Here is a 22,011-nt window from a genome sequence, read left to right on the forward strand (position 1 = left end):
ACCTCCCCAGATGCAGGGGAGTAGAAATAAGGAATTGATACAGGTAAGTAGTGGCGAAACGTGAGCCGGATAATGTAAGAAAGGAAGGAATAAATGGGAGCCAAGTCTGGCCAAACTGAGCCTATCATAGAGGAGAAACAGTAGAAAAAGGCTCAGTTGGGAGGAGAGAAAAGGAATTGACATAGATAAGTAGTGGCCAAACATGAGCCTGATAATGTAACAAAGGAAGGAATGAATAGGAGCCAGGTCTGGCCAAACTGAGCCTATCATAGAGGAGAAACAGTAGAATCAGGCTTAGTGGGTAGGAGAAAAAAGGAATTGACATAGGTAAGTAGTGGCCAAACATGAGCCGGATAATGTAAGAAAGGAAGAATGGAATAAATGGGAGCCATGTCTGGCCAAACTGAACCTATCATCGAGGAGAAAGAGTGGAATAAAGGAGAGCTCAGTGGGAAGTAGAAACAAGGAACAGGAGACAGGTAAGTAGTGGACAAACATGAGCCTGATAATGTAAGAAAGGAAGAAATAAATGAGGCCAAGTCTGTCCAAACTGAGCCTGATAATGTAAGGAAGGAATAAATAGGGGCCAGGTCTGGCCAAACCAAGCCAACCATAGAGAAGAAATGATGGAATACGCTCATTGGGAAGAAAAAAAAAGGAATTGACACAGGTAAGTAGTGGCTAAACGAGAGCCTGATAATGTAATAAAGGAAGGAATAAATGGGAGCCATGTCTGGCCAAACTGAACCTATCATCGAGGAGAAAGAGTGGAATAAAGGAGAGCTCAGTGGGAAGTAGAAACAAGGAACAGGAGACAGGTAAGTAGTGGCCAAACATGAGCCTGATAATGTAAGAAAGGAAGAAATAAATGGGGCCAAGTCTGTCCAAACTGAGCCTGATAATGTAAGAAAGGAATAAATAGGGGCCAGGTCTGGCCAAACCAAGCCAACCATAGAGAAGAAATGATGGAATACGCTCATTGGGAAGAAGAAAAAAGGAATTGACACAGGTAAGTAGTGGCTAAACGAGAGCCTGATAATGTAAGAAAGGAAGGAATAAATGGGAGCCATGTCTGGCCAAACTGAGCCTGATATTGTAAGGAAGGAATAGGGGCCAGGTCTGGCCGAACTGAGCCAACCATGGAGAAGAAATGGTGGAATAAGCTCATTGGGAAGGAGAAAAAGGAATTGATACAGGTAAGTAGTGGCCAAATGTGAGCCGGATAATGTAAGAAAGGAAGGAATAAATGGGAGCCAAGTCTGGCCAAACCGAGCCTATCATAGAGGAGAAACAGTAGAATAAGGCTTAGTGGGTAGGGAAAAAAAGAAATTGATATAGGTAAGTAGTGGCCAAACATGAGCCTGATAATGTAAGAAAGGAAGAATGGAATAAATGGGAGCCATGTCTGGCCAAACTGAACCTATCATCGAGGAGAAAGAGTGGAATAAAGGAGAGCTCAGTGGGAAGTAGAAACAAGGAACAGGACACAATTAAGTAGTGGCCAAACATGAGCCTGATAATGTAAGAAAGGAAGAAATAAATGGGGCCAAGTCTGTCCAAACTGAGCCTGATAATGTAAGGAAGGAATAAATAGGGGCCAGGTCTGGCCAAACCAAGCCAACCATAGAGAAGAAATGATGGAATACGCTCATTGGGAAGAAGAAAAAAGGAATTGACACAGGTAAGTAGTGGCTAAACGAGAGCCTGATAATGTAAGAAAGGAAGGAATAAATGGGAGCCATGTCTGGCCAAACTGAGCCTGATATTGTAAGGAAGGAATAGGGGCCAGGTCTGGCCGAACTGAGCCAACCATGGAGAAGAAATGGTGGAATAAGCTCATTGGGAAGGAGAAAAAGGAATTGATACAGGTAAGTAGTGGCCAAATGTGAGCCGGATAATGTAAGAAAGGAAGGAATAAATGGGAGCCAAGTCTGGCCAAACCGAGCCTATCATAGAGGAGAAACAGTAGAATAAGGCTTAGTGGGTAGGGAAAAAAAGAAATTGATATAGGTAAGTAGTGGCCAAACATGAGCCTGATAATGTAAGAAAGGAAGAATGGAATAAATGGGAGCCATGTCTGGCTAAACTGAACCTATCATCGAGGAGAAAGAGTGGAATAAAGGAGAGCTCAGTGGGAAGTAGAAACAAGGAACAGGACACAATTAAGTAGTGGCCAAACATGAGCCTGATAATGTAAGAAAGGAAGAAATAAATGGGGCCAAGTCTGTCCAAACTGAGCCTGATAATGTAAGGAAGGAATAAATAGGGGCCAGGTCTGGCCAAACCAAGCCAACCATAGAGAAGAAATGATGGAATACGCTCATTGGGAAGAAGAAAAAAGGAATTGACACAGGTAAGTAGTGGCCAAACATGAGCAGGATAATATAAGAAAGGAAGGAATAAATGGGAGCCAAGTGTCGCCAAACTGATCCTGATAATGTAAGGAGGGAATAAACAGGGGCCAGGTCTGGCCAAATCAAGTCAACCGTGAAGAAGAAATGGTGGAATAAGCTCATTGGGAATGAGAAAAAAGGAATTGACACAGGTAAGTAGTGGCCAAACGAGAGCCTGATAATGTAAGAAAGGAAGGAATAAATGGGAGCCATGTCTGGCCAAACTGAGCCTGATATTGGAAGGAAGGAATAGGGGCCAGGCCTGGCCGAACTGAGCCAACCATGGAGAAGAAATCGTGGAATAAGCTCATTGGGAAGGAGAAAAAAGGAATTGATACAGGTAAGTAGTGGCCAAACATGAGCCTGAAAGCGTAAGGAAGAATGGAATAAATGGGAGCCATGTCTGGCCAAACTATACCTAACATAGAGGGGAAACAGTAGAATAAGGATGAACTCAGTGGGTTGGAGAAAAAAGGAATTGACACAGGTAAGTAGTGGCCAAACATGAGCCTGGTAATGTAAGAAAGGAAGGAATAAATGGGGACAAGTCTGTCCAAACTGAGCCTGATAATCTAAGGAAGGAATAAATAGGGGCCAGGTATGGCCGAACCAAGGCAACCATGGAGAAGAAATGGTGGAATAAGCTCATTGGGAAGAAGAAACAAGGAATTGACACAGGTAAGTAGTGGCAAAATGTGAGCCTGATAACATAAGGAAGAATGGAAAAAATGGGAGCCATGTCTGGCCAAACTGAACCTATCATAGAGGGGAAACAGTGGAATAAGGAAGAGCTCATGGGTAGGAGAAAAAAGGAATTGACACAGGTAAGTAGTGGCCAAACACGAGCCTGATAATGTAAGAAAGGAAGGAATAAATGGGAGCCATGTGTGGCCAAACCGAGCCTGATAATGTAAGGAAGGAATAGGGGCTAGGTCTGGCCGAACCGAGCCAACCATGGAGAAGAAATGGTGGAATAAGCTCATTGGGAAGGAGAAAGAAGTAGAATAAGGGAGAGCTCAGTAGGTAGGGAAGAAAAGAATTGACACATGTAAGTATTGGCCAAACATGAGCCTGATAATGTAAGAAAGGAAGGAATAAATGGGGACAAGTCTGTCCAAACTGAGCCTGATAAAGTAAGGAAGGAATAAATAGGGGCCAGGTCTGGCAAACCAAGCCAACTATGGAGAAGAAATGGTGGAATAAGCTCATTGGGAAGAAAGAAAAAAGGAATTGACACAGGTAAGTAGTGTCCAAACGAGAGCCTGATAATGTAAGAAAGGAAGGAATAAATGGGGACAAGTGTGTCCAAACGGAGCCTGATAAAGTAAGGAAGGAATAAATAGGAGCCAGGTCTGGCCAAACCTAGCCAACTATGGAGAAGAAATGGTGGAATAAGCTCATTGGGAAGAAGGAAAAAAGGAATTGACACAGGTAAGTAGTGGCCAAATGAGAGCCTGATAATGTAAGAAAGGAAGGAATAAATGGGGACAAGTCTGTCCAAACGGAGCCTGATAAAGTAAGGAAGGAATAAATAGGGGCCAGGTCTGGCCAAACCAAGCCAACTATGGAGAAGAAATGGTGGAATAAGCTCATTGGGAAGAAGAAACAAGGAATTGACACAGGTAAGTAGTGGCCAAATGTGAGCCTGATAACGTAAGGAAGAATGGAATAAATGGGTCCCAAGTCTGGCCAAACTCAGCCTATGGTAGTGGAGAAATCGTGGAAAAAGGGAGAGCTCCGTGGGTTGGAGAAAAAAGGAATTGACATAGATAAGTAGTGGCCAAACATGAGCCTGATAACGTAAGGAAGAATGGAATAAATGGGAGCCATGTCTGGCCAAACTGAACCTATCATAGAGTGGAATCAGAGGAATAAGGAAGATCTCCGTGGGTAGGAGAAAAAAGGAATTGACACAGGTAAGTAGTGGCCAAACATGAGCCTGATAATGTAAGGAAGGAATAGGGGCCAGGTCTGGCCGAACCGAGCCAACCATGGAGAAGAAATGGTGGAATACCCTCTTTGCAAGGAGAAAAAGGAATTGATACAGGTAAGTAGTGGCCAAACGTGAGCCGGATAATGTAAGAAAGGAAGGAATAAATAGCAGCCAGGTGTGGCCAAAATGAGCCTGATAATGTAAGAAAGGAATAAATAGGGACCAGGTCTGGCCGAACTGAGCCAACCAAGGAGAAGTAATGGTGGAATAAGCTCACTGGGAATGAGAAAAAAGGAATTGTCACAGGTAAGTAGTGGGCAAACATGAGCCTGAAAACGTAAGGAAGAATGGAATAAATGGGAGCCATGTCTGGCCAAACTATACCTAACATAGAGGGGAAACATAGTGGAGAAATCGTGGAAAAAGGGAGAGCTCAGTGGGTTGGAGAAAAAAGGAATTGACACAGGTAAGTAGTGGCCAAACATCAGCCTGATAATGTAAGAAAGGAAGGAATAAATGGGAGGCAAGTCTGGTCAAACTGAGCCTGATAATGTAAGAAAGGAATAAATACGGTCCAGGTCTGGCTGAACCGAGCCAACCATGGAGAAGAAATTGTGGAATAAGCTCATTGGGAAGAAGAAAAAGGAATTGATACAGGTAAGTAGTGGCCAAATGTGAGCCGGATAATGTAAGAAAGGAAGGAATAAATAAGAGCCAGGTATGGCCAAAATGAGCCTGATAATGTAATAAAGGTATAAATAGGGACCAGGTCTGGCCGAACTGAGCCAACCATGGAGAAGAAATGGTGGAATAAGCTCATTGGGAATGAGAAAAAAGGAATTGACACAGGTAAGTAGTGGCCAAACGAGAGCCTGATAATGGAAGAAAGGAAGGAATAAATGGGAGCCATGTCTGGCCAAACTCAGCCTATGGTAGAGGAGAAATGGTGGAAAAAGGGAGAGCTCAGTGGGTTGGAGAAAAAAGGAATTGACACAGGTCAGTAGTGGCCAAACGTGAGGCTGACAATGTAAGAGAGGAAGGAATAAATGGGAGCCAATTCTGGCCAAACTCAGCCTATGCTAGAGGAGAAATAGTGGAAAATGGAGAGCTCAGTGGGTTGGAGAAAAAAGGAATTGACACAGGTAAGTAGTGGCCAAACGTGAGCCTGATAATGTAATAAAGGAAGGAATAAATGGGAGCCTGATAATGTTAGGAAGGAATAAATCGGAGCCAGGTCTGGCCGAACTGAGCCAACCATGGAGAAGAAATGATGGAATAAGCTCATTGGGAATGAGAAAGAAGGAATTGACACAGGTAAGTAGTGGCTAAACGAGAGCCTGATAATGTAAGAAAGGAAGGAATAAATGGGAGCCTGATAATGTTAGGAAGGAATAAATCGGAGCCAGGTCTGGCAGAACTGAGCCAACCATGGAGAAGAAATGGTGGAAGAAGCTCATTGGGAAGGAGAAAAAAGGAATTGATACAGGTAAGTAGTGGCCAAACATGAGCCGGATAATGTAAGAAAGGAAGGAATAAAAAGGAGCCAAGTCTGGCCAAACTGAGCCTATCATAGAGGAGAAACAGTAGAATAAAGCTCAGTGGGTAGGAGAAAAGAGGAATTGACATAGATAAGTAGTGTCCAAACCTGAGCCTAATAATGTAAGGAAGAATGGAATAAATGGGAACCATATCTGGCCAAACTGAACCTATCATAGAGGGGAAACAGTGGAAAAAGGGAGAGCTCAGTGGGTTGGAGAAAAAAAAATGTCACAGGTAAGTAGTGGCCAAACATGAGCCTGATAATGTAAGAAAGGAAGGAATAAATGGGAGCCATGTCTGGCCAAACTGAGCCTGATAATGTAAGGAAGGAATAGGGGCCAGGTCTGGCCGAACTGAGCCAACCATGGAGAAGAAATGATGGAATAAGCTCATTGGGAAGGAGAAAAATGGAATTGATACAGGTAAGTAGTGGCCAAACGTGAGCCTGATAATGCAAGAAAGGAAGGAATAAATAGGAGCCACGTCTAGCCAAACTGAGCCTATCATAAAGGAGAAACAGTAGAATAAGGCTCAGTGGGTAGGGAAAAAAAGGAATTGACACAGGTAAGTATTGGCCAAGCGAGAGCCTGATAATGTAAGAAAGGAAGAATGGAATAAATGGGAGCTATGTCTGGCCAAACTGAACCTATCATAGAGGAGAAAGAGTTGAATAAAGGAGAGCTCGGTGGGAAGGAGAAACAAGGAACAGGTCACAATTAAGTAGTGGGCAAACATGAGCCTGATCATGTAAGAAAGGAATAAATAGGGGCCAGGTCTGGCCAAAATGAGCCTGATAATGTAAGAAAAGAATAAATAGGGGCCTGGTCTGGCCGAACTGAGCCAACCATGGAGAAGAAATGGTGGAATAAGCTCATTGGGATGGAGAAAAAAGGAATTGATACAGGTAAGTAGTGGCCAAACGTGAGCCTGATAATGTAAGAAAGGAAGGAATAAATGTGAGGAGGAGGTAGAAGCTGAAGGAAGGATTCAGGGGAAGATACCTCCCCAGATGCAGGGGAGGGTACCAGGACACAGGTTGTGTCTTTTTGTCTTGTGTGCTCCCTGAAGTATTTGGTGGGCCATTGTGAGATGCAGGAAGTTGGACTAGATGGGCCTTTGGCCTGAGCCAGCAGGGCTCTTCTTATGTTCTTATAAAGAACGGGTGTTGAGGGGAAACTGAGGCAGAGGTCAGAACAATAAAAAATCTATTTGTAATCAGTCTGAGATAGGAGAGTGAAACGGGGAGGAAAAGAAAGCGAGAACATTTTCAGATGCAGAGAAACTTTAACACATCTTCAAATCAACATTTTCAACTCTTTTCAAATAGAAAAGGCGGAAAGGAGACATTTGTATAAGCAAATACAGTGCAAGAACTTACAGCACTGTGAAAGCTACAATCATTAGTCCCATTTTCAAAATTTCCTCCATCTTCCTGTAGTAATATTGTGGAATCAGAGGGGTGCTGCTGTTTTCATGGAGTCCTTGCTGCAGTCGTGGGGAGGTGTTTGGGTCTATTTGGACTTTTCTTGGACAGAGGCAAGCACTATCAAGTCTGCACACCCTCCTAATTCTTGCCTCACGTGTCCCAACTCTCCCTCGCCTGCAATACAACATTCTGATAGGGTAGCCACCATTGCTCTAGCTGGACGACATCAAGGATGGCAGTCGGAGCGGTCCCCGGCTTCCACCCAAACCCCTTTCTTGGAGACAAGCAAGAGAAAATGTACAGCATGTCTACATGACCCAGGTCCATATGGTTGCAATGACTCATCTGGTCTAATTGAAGAAAGACATGAAGGGATTATAGAAGATAATTCATTCCCATGTGAACAGAATCGGTTTGACAAGTATTTGAGCAAAGACTCTCAACATCATATTCCTCCAGAGTCTTTATTCCTGCAAGGAGAACAGTTGTGATGTCACCCAATCTTGTTCCTTCTCATGTTGGCTTTTCATCAACGTTATCAACAGTTTTGCTGGATAAAATGGACAATTGTACTCCTGATAAAAATGGAAATTCTTTTATTCAATTTTAATAAAGTAGTGATTTTTTTCATTGTTGTTCTTAGATGGTTCCTACCTTTGCATCCCAGAACACAAAACAACTTCTCTAGTACAATATGTTAATAGATCACTCAAAAGAGAAGAGGTTCTCACCCAGTATATTATGGTCCATTGAAAATCTCACCACCCAGGCACATGACAAGTTGTCATGAGAATTAGCTTACACTAGTGACAGGGAGCTGTGTGGACTTGCTCTGCTTGGAAGATGTAATTGACTCTTTCTACCTTTTCCCCTGGAGCTATTAATCCCAAAAAGCTTTTTGCCTGGAAAGTTGATTATTGAAGATTATTAAAGAAAGTATTCTCGAAGCATGGAGTACACACCACTCCATTTCTCCCCACAATGCTTCAGAATTGTCACCCTCCTCTCCTTGCTCAAGAAAAATTGGCATTCAGCAATTGCTGACTCTGCTACTTAAAGCACCTTTTGCATTGGATAGGGGACATGGGATGGCAAGGCAGCTTGTCCCTTACCAAAACTGTTGCCAGGAGAGCCCAGCATTCCTGCCTATTCTCATTAAGAGCAATCAAGTAGAACTTGCGAACCAAACAGCTATCAGAGACAGTGTGGTGTATGGGAGGACAGCTGCCCAAACCTTCGCCTCCCCTCACACTGAAAGAACAAGGGGGCCCTGGAAAGACTTGCAAACTGACAGCAGAGAATCTCCATGTCAAATGAGGCTCAAATATGACCTTCCAGCAGCTGGGGTAGCAGACCAAACGCCACCCCCAGCTTGTACAGTATATTGTGGTACCCCATTTCCCCCCTTCTGTTATTCAGTGGCATACCAACAGATGCCACCACCTCCTCTTCCCTGCACTTGCTTGCTTCAGTTGGAATGGAGTAGAAGTGGAGAAAAAAGAGTGGCGGACTAGGGTGGCATTTCTCAAACTTGTTGGTCTCCAGAGCCCTTGTTGGCTGATTTTTTGGCAGAGGGTGGGGCAAAACTAACCTCCCTTTTGCGTTCACCGTGGCACTGTACTCCATCCAGTGGCTGCTTTTTATTATAGCGAAGGGGGTGGGGAGATAGGATTATCAAATCTAATTGAAACACTTAGAGCAGATATGGGTAGCATTTAACACCCACTTCATCCCTGCAATTCCCTGGGAGGTCTAGCCAGAAGCAGGGCCCAGGTCACTTATTCAGCACTTCTCTAGGTACAAAGCTGTAATCATTTTGCCTGGTTCCAAGTTAGTGGCTCCTTTTTGTTGTCCTAGTTTTACTTAAAAAAGCCATCAAAATATTCTTTTCATTCTGAACAAATCCTGAAGCACCTCGCAACATACCTTACTCCCAAGTAAGTTTACGCAGTATCCAGAACTTGAAATCTGGATTTGCACCCCCAAAATTCCTACCAACAAGGAGCTAGTCCTTCTTGAACACAAGACATGACTGCCATGTTATGAGCACAAGATGCGTGTTTGGCTCACAGAGCTTTGGTACCTTCAGGGCAGCTGCAAGGCTTTGGCAGACAAGAGAAGTGCAAGGACAACCCAGGGAATGGGGTGGGGCTTACAGTGGTGTGCTCACAGAGCCCTTGAAGGAAGTGGTTCCCAAACTTTTTTGCCTGGTGGCTTCCTTGACCTACTGGGCTATTGGCTGCAGTGCCCCATTACAGCCACAAGCCTATACACTGTATAAGGCAGCAGGTTTTTCGAGAAGATTCTGTGGCTCCCCTGGATGGTTTCCATGGCTTTTTGGGGAACTGCGGCCATGTAGGGATTTTGCAGAGCCACAGGGCTCTGTGGAGCAGTTTGAGAAACACTGGGCTAGAGGATCCCCTCTTTAAATTGAAAATGAAGAGGGCAATGGAGCATGGGAGTAGTGAGCTAAAGCATCCCTGACGCTCTAATCTCACTCACCACTCTTCTCTACCCCCCCCCCCACCGTACTTCCCTGTTTTCAAACCCTGAGAGAAGTATTTCATCAGCATTGTGAATGGGCTGCCCCTTGTGTGAGGATGCCTGGAAGTTCCAGTCACAGCTCAAATAGTGATCCAACAGTGGTGCGCTACAGGACCATGGAAGGAGGAGCACTGGAATCGCACCTGGCCAGAAGGGCTACTGAACGCAGTTGTTTTCAAAGACAGCTCCATTTTCCCTGCCGCAGCAACTACAACCACTGTCTTCTCAGAACAGAAGAGTAATCACTCACTCAGCCTTTACAAAGAAGCATAGCACTTCAGAGGGGAGTGTTTTGCTACTTAATGGTGTCAGAAGCTAGGCCACTGTTTGGAAAGGTATGAAAATGGCACCTGGCCTGCCATCCCGTGGCCAGAGAGGGAAAGTGTCTGGTGTGGGCCACTGAAGGATAGTTAAGAAAAAATGGTACTTTGATGTTTCAGTGGATGATTGCTTTTCCTGGCCAAAAGAAATGCAGATACAACGTAGGGACACTACAGTTCAAAACAGTATGCAATCTTTTTTTCTTTAGACCTGGGATTAAAATTTACAACAGTAACTATAACTGCTCATGATGGCAAGGATGGATAAAAAACAATGCTTTTAAAAATAAAAATCATTTTTTCACTTAAATCAGTTTAATTTTCATTGTTAAAATGCTGTTTAAAATAGCCATGTGGTGTTAACTTAAAACAAGTTATAACTTAAATATGGAATAAGGATTACAAATTCTAATTTTATATTATAAGACTATATTCATAATTTTTAAAAATGTTTTATAAATAGGTTCCAACAGTTCGTGGATTGAGACCTCAATTTTATGGGGTTCCATAAGCTTCTGTATCAGAAAATTCTGCAGTCCTCAAACTGCATTTGCACGTTTATTAACAGCAATATCCAGAGATGAAAAAATCACACACCTGATCAGCCCTGACTGAAGTTATTTCTGGAGCTCCCACCACCACCGCCGCCGCCGCCGCCGCCAAATTGCAATGCTGGAAATTCTTAGAAACCCTATTAAAAACTTCCAAGGTTTGTTTTCAATAGTCTCCTTGCATGATGCTGGTTCCTTTAGAGAAGAACCCTATCCATTGTTCCTCTGCAATTTTGCATAGACAAAGTCAAGCCATCCCCACTTTGCCAAAAGTATGTACTTTCAAGGTCAATGAACCTGGATCACTAAAGGTGGAGTCAATCTGGTCAAGCAGAAACAGCCTGGAGATAAATGCATGAGAGGAGGGACAGGCAACAGCAACAAGAGTGAAAGGATATAAGCAGAGTATCTTACCAGTCTTGTGATCTTTTGAGTAGTCTCCACTGTTTGGAGGCCTGCCATACCATTCCCCCCACTAGCAAAAAGTAATTAATTAAAAAAATGTGTAGTCATAAACTCACAATGTCTGTGGGTTTTTGTTTTTTGTCAAAGACAATCAATGCAAGGTCATAATACAACTGGCGTTTTGCAACCAGGGGAGGCTAAGCAATGCCCCAGAATCACAAAAAGCCTCTCCTTGGTTCCAAACATTTCCCTTGTAACTTCTTTTTTTGAAAGCACACTTGGAGTCACTGTGGTAGCCATAAAACATTTATTGTACAACTCTACAATGCTGGCAACATACTGCTTAGATGATCCCAATCTGAAAAAGAAATCAGAGGAATTGTTAACCATTTGATCTGCCATCCTAAAAGATTCAAATCCACAAACTGCAGAATTATCTCTATGGAAAGGGCTTTCCATATTCCAGCAGAAAAGCCAGTATACACCTATAGAAGATTGTCTAAATCAGTGGTTCTCACACATTTAACACCGGGACCCACTTTTTAGAATGAGAATCTGTCAGGACTCACTGGAAGTGATGTCATCACCGGAACTGACAACATCAAGCAGGAAAATTGTTAACAATCCTAGGCTGCAATCCTAACCACACTTATCCAGGAGTAAACTCAATGGACTATCATTGTTAAAAGAATATTGTGCAGCCTGAGGATGTGGACAGACTCCTTTGGAGTGTGAGGCCGTCTGCCTGCCTGTTTGACCCTTGCCCAGCTTGGCTGATAAGAGCTGCCCGGGGTGGACTGGCTGAGTGGACGGGGAGGGTGGTCAACTCTTCTTTGGGGGAGGGGACGTTGCCACCTGCTTTGAAGCGGGCAGTGGTTCACCCCCTCCTGAAGAAGCCCTCCCTGGATTCCACTGTGTTGAACAACTATCGGCCAGTCTCCAACATCCCGTTTCTGGGCAAGGTAATTGAGCGGGTGGTGGCGGCCCAACTCCAGAGGGTCTTGGATGAAACGGATTATCTGGATCCTTTTCAATCTGGTTTCAGGCCTGGCTTTGGGACAGAAACTGCCTTAGTCGCCTTGGTGGATGACCTACGCCGGGGACTGGACAGGGGGAGTGCGTCCCTGTTGGTCCTGCTGGACCTCTCAGCGGCTTTCGATACCATCGACCATGGTATCCTTCTGGGCTGATTAGCCGAGCTGGGAGTTGGAGGCACTGTTTTGCGGTGGTTCCGCTCCTACTTGGAAGGTCAGTTCCAGATGGTGGTGCTGGGTGCCGCAGGGTTCAATTCTGTCCCCCATGCTATTTAATATCTACATGAAACTGCTGGGAGAGGTCATCCGGGGGTTTGGAGTGGGGTGTCATCAATACGCTGATGACACCCAGCTTTATCTCTCCTTTCCTCCAGACTCCAGGGTGGCGGTTGAGGGCCTGGAGCACTGTCTGGAAGCAGTGAGGATCTGGATGGGGGCTAACAAGCTGAAATTAAATCCGGACAAGACAAAGGCTCTCCTGGTTCGGAAATCCTCGATGCAGGTGCTGGATTATCGGCTTGCTCTGAATGGGGTTGCACTCCCTCTGAAGGAGCAGGTCCGCAGCTTGGGGGTCCACCTGGACTCACAGCTGCTCCTGGATTCCCAGGTGGCGGCTGTGGCTAGGGGGGCCTTCGCTCAGCTTCGGCTGGTGCGCCAGCTGCGTCCGTACTTGGATCGTGCAGACCTGGCCATGGTGATCCATGCTACGGTGACATCGAGGTTAGATTATTGTAACGCGCTTTACGTGGGACTGCCCCTGAAGACGGTTCGGAAACTGCAATTAGTGCAGAATGCGGCGGCCCGTGTGGTCACTGGAGCTAAGCGGTTTGACTCTGAAGACCTTGTTGTTTAATCAAGCCTTCTGACTTCATGGCCTTTTTAACATCTTTTAGTTGCTTTTTACAAGCTTGATTCCTCTAAGTACTGCTGTTTTATGCTCTTTTATTCTGACTTTTATCTGACTACTGTTTTTATGGGTTCTGCTAATGTGTTTTTTAATGTTTTTATCTGTTTGTGAAATTATGTTTTAATCTGTTTTATATGTTGTTAGCCACCCTGGGTCCCTTTGGGGAGAAGGGCAGGATAGAAATAAAGTTTTATTATTATTATTAATATACGCAGTAGCCTGTTCAAACTACAGACCTGTAATATTTCCCCAAATGCAATCACATACCATAAGAGCATCAAGTCTAATATATTAAAAATAAAATATTGAAATGAGTGGGGACCCACCTGAAATTGGCTCGCGACCCACCCAGTGTGTCCAGACCCACAGTTTGAGAAACACTGGTCTAAATGCAAAGGTCATCCAAATATTAAGTACCCTTATGGAAAGCCATACTTGCCTGGCACCACAAAAATACTTTGAAATGTGCCTGGGTCTTCCATGGTTTATTTACTTAATATATTTCAATACTTCATTTCTGCCCAACAACAGCATCCTCAGCAGCTGGCAGTAAGATACTATTTTCTTTTCAAAAAATTATGGTAACTGATAAAACTCTGAGAACAGAGGGTGGAAAATGTCCCCAGGTCTCTTCTGCTGTTAGTGCTCTGCCTCCATATTTATGTTGTTTGATCAGGTTTTAGTGTCTGCTGCTCATTCTGCTTGTGTGGATTTGTTCGGAAGAGCCACAAGACACATTTTAGCCCTTACAGAGCAGGAAAGCTCCAGCTAAGGGAAAATTACACAAAAGTCACTCTTCTTACCTTGTTGGCTACATCTAGTGCATCATAGTCTGGAGCAAGGCGAACGTAGGCCTTTTTCTCACCATCAGGTCTAGAATGGTACAGGAGAAATTAGCTCCTAGGAACACCACAACCACACCATTCCCACCTCCAGGCCTGAGAGCCAAGGGAATAGCCTCACAAAATTTTGAAACTGACAAATTTGAGGGAGAAAGTTTTACTTTCACCATACTGCTGATGATTTCTAATTGAAATTAATGCCTTTTCTTTCAAAAGCTGTCCTCCCACCATCCTGACATCTTAGAAATTTCAGATCCTTGCCTGCCTCTGGAGGAATCTCTGTGCATCAGTGGTTCCTTTGAAAGCATCAGTTATTTCAGTTCAAAAATGTTTCCATCATTTGCACATATAAACCTCACCCACGGCATCCTTGACCATCACCCTTCCAAACCTGCTTCACCCTCCCTTGCCACAACTATACATACCGAATCAGAGTGTTGACTTTTGCCACGTCAATGTCATACAGCTTCTTGACGGCCTGCTTGATCTGGTGTTTGTTGGCTTTCACATCCACAATGAAGACCAGAGTGTTGTTGTCTTCAATCTTCTTCATAGCAGATTCTGTGGTCAGTGGGAACTTAATGATGGCATAATGATCCAGCCTGGGGAGCACAGCAGAAAAAAGAGCTTTAGCCACCATAACTGTAAGGGCACCAGGGACTCCTCTTATACACACTTCAGCTTATAGATCAAGGTGCATCAGTCATTTTTAGGTTGTAATCAGAACAATCAGACTTTGGTCGCTTGAGTATCATCACCTGCACCTTTGATCCTGACAAGAGTAGATGTCCAACTATTCTCTATTTAGAACTGAAATGAAAGCAGTGGGAGTGAAGAGATGTTTTCTAAATACTTAATTCCCACCTGCATTAACCCTCTTTTAATAGGGGTGTAATATCCCCCCTCTCCAATCCCAAAACAAACTCAAGGAAGCTTACAAAATTAAAAGACAAAAACATGATCAAAACAAGCAACTTAAGCAATGAAACTACCATAGAAACCACAACACAGCAGAAACATAAACAGACATTTAAAAACTATTGCGTAGAACACACGATACCCCATTAGAACTATCCACACATGGAACTCACTGCAACAAAATGATGCACCATCACAATCACAAATCTATCAGCAGCTGAAAGGAGAGGCAAGAAGTACCTCTCAGCAGGCATAATTAGCCTCATAAGATTCAGGGTTCCTGATACTGAGGATGGTCACTAGCAAAAAAATCTTTAAAGCAGCTTCCCATGAAATCTGTCTATTAGCCAGAACAGCAGGAATTAGTCCTCCATATTCAAAAGCAGCACATCTGTGACTACTAGATACTAGGGCAAAAAAGCAAGCCATGCCTATCACTTTCTCTCCCTACATGCATGGTTCCCAAGTGCTGCTTTCTGGTTACTTCAGGTATCTAGGACACCAACTTAGATGGACTACATTCACCCTGGCTCAACATGGCAGCTCTTATGCAAACATACTTATTCCTCCTTGGCGCGCTCTTCCGGGGATACTTGGGCTGCCTTCGTAGCCGCAGGGTTTTAGGTCTCCGGAAGGTGGGGGATGTCCGGACTTTCTTCTTCTTGTGACTGTGGACACCTTTCAAGACTGCCTTTTTAGCCTTAAGAGCTTTAGATTTTGCCTCAGTCTTAGCTGGGACAGCTGCAAAGAAAAGCCAGAATTGAGAAAGCATTCAAGGCAAGCATGTTTTGTGTGTGGATGGTCCCAGGTTCAGTCCCCAGCATTTGCAGGCAGGGCTGGGACAAAACCTCACCTGAAACCCCAATGAACTGCTGCCATCACTGCCAATCAGACAGACCAATGGTCTAATTCGGCATTCCTCAATATTTGTCCCCCACTGTAACACTCTGCACGGTCCAACTAATGGAAACACCATCAGAAGTAACTGGCAATGATGTCCTCAGCACTTATTTCCAGATTGGGAGGTCAGACCTAACATGACAAACACCAGTAAGAGGGCAGAGGGGAGGATGATCTTTTTGAACATGAGAAAAGCTGGAAGTCTTCCCACCAAGACTCCTACTGCTGCTTGTCACATTGCATTGCTGGTCTCGCTGCCAGGCAGTGAGGGTCTGGGGGTCTTGTGAGTACCACCAGACACCACCTCAAGCAACGCTGATCTGATTTATTATAAGGCAGCTTCATATGTTCGTGCAGCCTGAATGGGACGTCAGCACATGGCCTCAAAGCCTGTGCCCCCAATCCTGCACCTGTGTTCCTTACTCTCCTTGGCCCCAGGTGTTAAAGCAAGAACAACCTAGACTTTTAGACCAGGGCTATGATCCATGCATTACAAAAAAAGATTTGCAGTTTTTGCATCAATAGCATCTAGGCCAGTTTCTCAACCAATGGTACTTGAGGCAGTGTGGGATCCTGAGAGTCCACCACCTGGCAGCCTTGAGCCAGTTGTTGAAACAAAAGAGCCCTCCTCTAAGTCAAAGCCACCCAATTACTGAGGCATCACCTTCTTACCTAATAGGATGCTGGCAAATTTTTGGTACCTGGTGTCTTTCCCAATCAATACTCAACCCAGACCCCCTGCAATAACATTTTTTATCTGTAGAGGCCACATCTAGCTGGGGAGGTGGGGGGGGGGCTGTTGGGTAATTTTGCAGCAACACAACCCTCTCAAACCCCCATCCTGCTTCCTTACAAAATCCCACTATAATAGTGGTTCCCAACTTTCTTCATTTGCATACCCCTTAGCAGCCTATTTCCATAAACTGTACCCCTCATATTAGCAAAATGTAATGAATATAGTTGCTGTTACTTCACAATTATATGTTTCCAACTACTAATTCATATCCGATCATACAGGAACTGATGACCAAAAACTAGCAGTTGGTGGGGCTTTTGAAACTAGTGAGCTGCCTTCCTTCCTGCCTTGTCAGCCCCACAAGGCATGTGAACACAGAACTGCGTTTTCCCACCATTAGTCAATTCTTTTTCAGGTACCCCAGGTTTTCATGTACCCCTGGCAAGCACCCCCGGGAGGGTGCACGCACCCCTGGGGTACATCCTCCCTGGTGTGGGAGGCACACACCAGGCAGTCAGTTTCATGGGAGAGGAAGTTCCACTCAGGGAGGCCCTCAGTGCCCCCGCCACAAACTCCTCCACCCCATATCGACTACCTGGGAGCAGGGTCTTCAGCCCCTTCCCCATCATAAGGAGCGGGAGGGGGACAAACCTTCCCCACAGCCCATGCAGTGCCCCCATTTCAGCCCTTTGGGCAGACCCCAGGCTCCCCCGGCCCACCCCTTCCCGCGGGAGGGGGGCAGGCGCCGCACTCGCCCCCAGCCCTCCCCGCCTCACCCTCCTTCTTCACTTTCGGCGCCATCTTGCTCAGCAAAGGAAGGGAAAGGGGCGGCCGCGTGGGCCTCGCACGGCTTATACAGCCAGATCTCGCGAGATCGCGCCCCGCAAACCCCGCGAGATCGAAACGCCGCGTGGCATGCCGGGAAAGAAAGGAGATTCCTGGAGTCTGTCTTCAGTCCCGCCTCTGAGGGTTCGTACAGGCTCAAGCAAAGCGCATGCGCAGAGGAGGCGCCGCTGAGGCCAGTGTAGGGCGGGCTGCCAATCAGTGCGTTGGTTTTGGTTCCGAACGTGTTTCTCATGGATGCTGCAGGCGTCGCTAAAAGTTTTTTAACTTTTACTAAGTTTAAATTTAAGTTTTTTTTTAAATTTGTAAAAAAATTTTAAAATTTAACTTAAAAAGAGTTTTTTAAGTTTAAAAGTTTTCTTTAATTTGTTTTAAATTTAAGTTTTTTAAGTTTTAAAATTTTTAATTTATTAAATTTATTACTTTATTTTATTTTATTAATTCAGTTTATTAATTAAGCAGATAATTAATTAACTGAGCAGTCAATTAATAACAGTTTATTAATTAATTAAGCAGTTTATTAATTAACTTAAAATTAACTTAAAACTTAAAGTTAATAAACTTAAATTATTTAAAATTATTTGTTTTATTAAAATTATATTTTTGTATTATATATATTATATATATATAAAGATTTTATATTAAATTATTTATAAGTATTATAAAATTTTATTTTTTTAATTAATGAATTTGGAATTAATGACTTGGGTGGATGTAGTCCTGCTTTGTATCTTTTTTTGGAGAGCCAGGATGGTGTGGTGGTCCAGGAGTTGGGCTTTGACCTGGAAGATCCAGGTTCATCATCCCTGTGCAGCCATGAAGCTTCCTGGGTGACCTTGGGTCAGTCACTATCTTTTAGCCTCGCCTGCCTCATTGGGTTGTTGTGAGGACAAAAGGAGGGGAGGAACTATGGGCCCAATTCTGTCCAATTTTCCCGCGCAATGTAGCCCCAAGATAAGGGAACAAATGTTCCCTTACCTTGAGGAGGCCTCTGTGACTGCATGCCCACCAAAGGATGCAGTGCACACCCCATTGGCACGACTGCACTGGCACTGGAAAATTGGATAGGATTGGACCCTATGTACACTATCCTGAGCTCCTTGGAGGTAAAGCAGTATAAAAATGTGAAATGTATAAATGAGACACACTCCTAATACAGAATAGTGCATATAGCACATGCTAACAAGACCGCTAACAAATAAATATTTGTTTCTCAACCAGTAGTACAGGTGGTACTAGTGACACTTGAAATGGTATCTGGTGGTACTTGCAGACACCTGCCGCCCGGCAGTGAGACCAGCAACATGATGCAACAAACAGGTGGTTCAGTTTGGTGGATGGAGCTCCACAGCTTGCTTTTCACAGCCGTCCCTCCACCCTGAGCCTCTTACTGGTGCTGGTCACATTGCATCTGGCCTCCTAATGCAGAAGTACCGTAACTGGTGATAACATCATCACCAGTTACTTCAATAGGTGGACCATGCAAAATGGTATGGTGGGGGCAAAATGTTGAGAAATGCTGAACTAGACAAAGATTACACACACTGCACAAGTCTGAGCAGGCTTCGAGTTGCAGGAAGCAGCCTACCAGCAGGGTAGGTAGCCACAGAAGCCACTAAAGTCACCTGTGCTTCTCAGGGTCTGTTTAAATCAGTTGGTGGGGGAGGACAATGTGTTCCAGACAATATGAAGAGTATCCTGTGGAGGTCCCCACCTATAAGAGCCAGGATGGTGTAGTGGTTCAGGAGATGGACAGACCTGGAAGATCCAGGTTCATAATCCCTGCTCAACCACAAAGCTTCCTGGGTGACCTTGGACCAGTTACTCTCTCTCTCAGGCTGCCACAGCACCTTTCCCTGCAGAAAGCTACAAGGGCACAGGCAGAAGCTTTTCAGAGTTCAGTTCCTTGCACATCACTCACACTCACACACATGGTCAGGAAGACACTTTTGACTTGAGTAGGGCATGTGAAGGAAGAAAGCTTCCCTGGGGTTGGATAAACATCCACATTCCCAGAAAAAGGGTTCAAGTTTCAGGGTGGGGTGGGGTGGGGTGGGGAGGGAATGACATCCCTTTGCAGGAAAGTACTTTTATGCCAGGGGAGGAACTGAGGTGAGCATCAAGGGGAATTTTGATTGTACTCAGGCAAAGAAGATGGCTGGTAGTGTGCACTGTGTAAAGACACAGGATGAGAACCAGATTTGAGTCCAGCTAGGAGGAAGGCTAAAGAAGCAATCCTACCCATGCTTATCTGGGAGTAAGCCCCATTGACTATCATGGGACTTCCTTCTGAGTAGACATGGGTAGGACTGGGCTCTAAAACAGCATGGCTTGGCCGAAACACCTATGGCAGAGGCCAGTGGAGAGGGGAAGGCAGAGTTCCAGTTCACATAGCAGCTCTCTTAATTAGGGCTTAAGCCGGTCCAACTTTCCAGCACTGATGCAGCTCTGTTCCCTTACCTTGACGAGGCTTCTGTGACTGTCCTTCCACTGCAATATGCAGCACATGCCCCAGTGGCATGGCTGCGCTGGAAAGTTGGATAGGACTGGGCCCTTGTTCAGCCACATCAGGAAACAAGAAGCACATCACATGGGATACACAGCATTCTGAAGTCTCCCCCCCCCCCCCACGCTTAGCCAGCCATATATACCATGCACACAGGGCTTCCCTATGCAATACAGGCACAGTGGAACAGAACAGATCCCATAGACATGGGACCACCACTTCAAACCTCTCACTGGAATAGGACCACAAACAGGCATACCTGGGAGACTAGCATGTGAGCTAGCCAGGAACTTATCTCTGAGTAGACATGCCTGGATTCATGTGACATACCGTTCCTCTTTGAGAGGCCAGGGACAGCCGCAGCCCCAGGCCTCGCATCTTAGTATCTGAGCTGTGGTCTCCCTGACATGGGCTTCTTTAAGGGAGTTGGTGTGCTGTGGTTGGCTGCCAGTCACATCCTATGCTCCTTGGTAGAAAAAGGTGGGATGGTAAGAAGTGCCATTTTCTGCCATTTTCCCCTTCCCTGTTGTTCCCTATGGGTTTGCTTTTTCCTACACCAGCTCTATCATTGGCATAATGCTTTTCTGGCATCAGGAGTGTATCCGACATCTGAAGGGGGATCAGGATAAGGCACATATCGCCTCCTCCTCATCTCTCCCACATTACACCCCAGATTCCTCCCTGCTTTGGCTTCTCTGCTGACAGACTAGTGCCGGTGTCCGAGCTACATTCAGTGTGGTGTTTTTCTAGTGTTGTGCCAGTGTTTGTGGTGAGTCCATCAACAGGCAGATTTCTACACTGGCAGGTCCATTGTTACACCAGTGTACATGGACATGCTCTGGTGTAGCTTGAAGATAAGGTTGGGCTGTAAAATTACTTGTTTTTTACAGTCATATCATGCCCCTATTTAATTTCTTAGTCCTTATTTTCTGCTCCATATCCCTTGTAAATCACTGTGGGTGTTTTTGTAGATTGAAAGATACCTTTTAAGCCTTTTACGAGTTCCTAGAGTTGTCTCTGCAGGCCCCCCATGTTCCAAGCCCCCATACTCTCAGCCTCTACAGGTTGCTGCACGTACACTCCGGTGGTACTCTCTCTACTGCATGTACACTCCGGTGGTACCCCTCTCCGTCACAAACACAAGAGTATGCAGCTCAAGTGAGAGAACAATTTGACTAATGCTACTGTCAAGTCCCTGTTACCCTCTCTGTGTTTCTTCTTGCTGCCCACAGGCGGCTGTCCCACAGGCAAAGACACCATGCAGTCCAAGGGAAGCCCTTGGCCTACCCGAAGTGACTAGTGTGAGCCCAGCTGCTGCTTGGTGAGGTTGCTGACCTACTTGTTCCAGTCAGTCCCTTCCATGCAAACTCCATGCAGGCAGTGAACCAACCGGCGCAGCCAGACTTCACAGGCACCTGTTAGTTGGTTGTCTGTTGCATAACGTGCAATAAGAGGAGATAGTTGATAACCCTGCCTGTGTGTTTCCCTTTCAGATGCTGCTGTATCACTGATATAGTTCAATAAAAACTGTGCCTGTCCTCACCCCCTGCTAAGGTAATCCTGGTGGTGTTTCTCTGGCTGCTGGCATTGGGGCTGGGTGCAACCGGTGATTTGCTCCTTGGACACCACACTGATGACACTTGGATGTTGCGCTAATGTCACACCAATGACCAGCCAACCAGTCTTCCCCATACCGTGGGGCTCCAAGCTGAGCTCCACACAGCATGGATTTTGACAACCTGGATGTTTGGCAATGAACACGCCAGTCACAACAGTGTGCAGGGCAAGAAGGGTCTACACATTGGCATGTACCTTTCACAGGGCGCATTAGGGTTGACATCAGAACACCATTCTGTGGAGGCTGTGGGCGTTACTGGGAGGGCTCCTGGTTAGTACTTGGATGGGAGACCGCCTGGGAATACTGGGTGCTGTAGGCTTATACCATAGTCTTTCGAGACCGAAGGTTGCCAACCATTTGTAATGGTTGTGCTGGGGTGGTGTTGCCTGGACACCTTTGGACAGGACAGGACACATTTTTGTCGCTTGATTTGCATAATATGCTAATGAGCATAATTCTGCATTGTGCTAATATGCATGTGCATAATATTCAATTTGCATACTATGCTAATGAGCTGCCTCCAATATGACAACCACTGGTTCAGAGAGTTGCACCATGCCATGATTTTATAATTCGTCCCCGCCCTGCCCCCCAAG

At 45.2% G+C, this 22,011-nt stretch overlaps 1 protein-coding gene and 2 non-coding genes across 3 annotated transcripts; all 3 read right to left on the minus strand.

Moving 5' to 3' along the window:
• Nucleotides 1-11,401: 11,401 nt before the first annotated feature.
• LOC136658538 (large ribosomal subunit protein uL23) lies at nucleotides 11,402-17,330 on the minus strand. Its single transcript, XM_066635211.1, has 5 exons — nucleotides 17,225-17,330; nucleotides 15,373-15,553; nucleotides 14,320-14,496; nucleotides 13,856-13,925; nucleotides 11,402-11,469 (listed from the first exon to the last, which is right to left on the minus strand). Exons 1-5 carry the CDS (start codon nucleotides 17,247-17,249, stop codon nucleotides 11,455-11,457), a joined length of 468 nt encoding a protein of 155 aa, XP_066491308.1. The 5' UTR covers nucleotides 17,250-17,330; the 3' UTR covers nucleotides 11,402-11,454.
• LOC136659598 (small nucleolar RNA SNORD42) lies at nucleotides 14,176-14,240 on the minus strand. Its single transcript, XR_010794865.1, has one exon. It is a non-coding gene; the product is annotated as a small nucleolar RNA SNORD42 (small nucleolar RNA).
• LOC136659599 (small nucleolar RNA Z17) lies at nucleotides 14,588-14,659 on the minus strand. Its single transcript, XR_010794866.1, has one exon. It is a non-coding gene; the product is annotated as a small nucleolar RNA Z17 (small nucleolar RNA).
• Nucleotides 17,331-22,011: the final 4,681 nt, after the last annotated feature.

Source organism: Tiliqua scincoides, chromosome 8 (genome assembly GCF_035046505.1).
Source record: "Tiliqua scincoides isolate rTilSci1 chromosome 8, rTilSci1.hap2, whole genome shotgun sequence".
Taxonomy (NCBI): Eukaryota; Metazoa; Chordata; class Lepidosauria; order Squamata; family Scincidae; genus Tiliqua; species Tiliqua scincoides.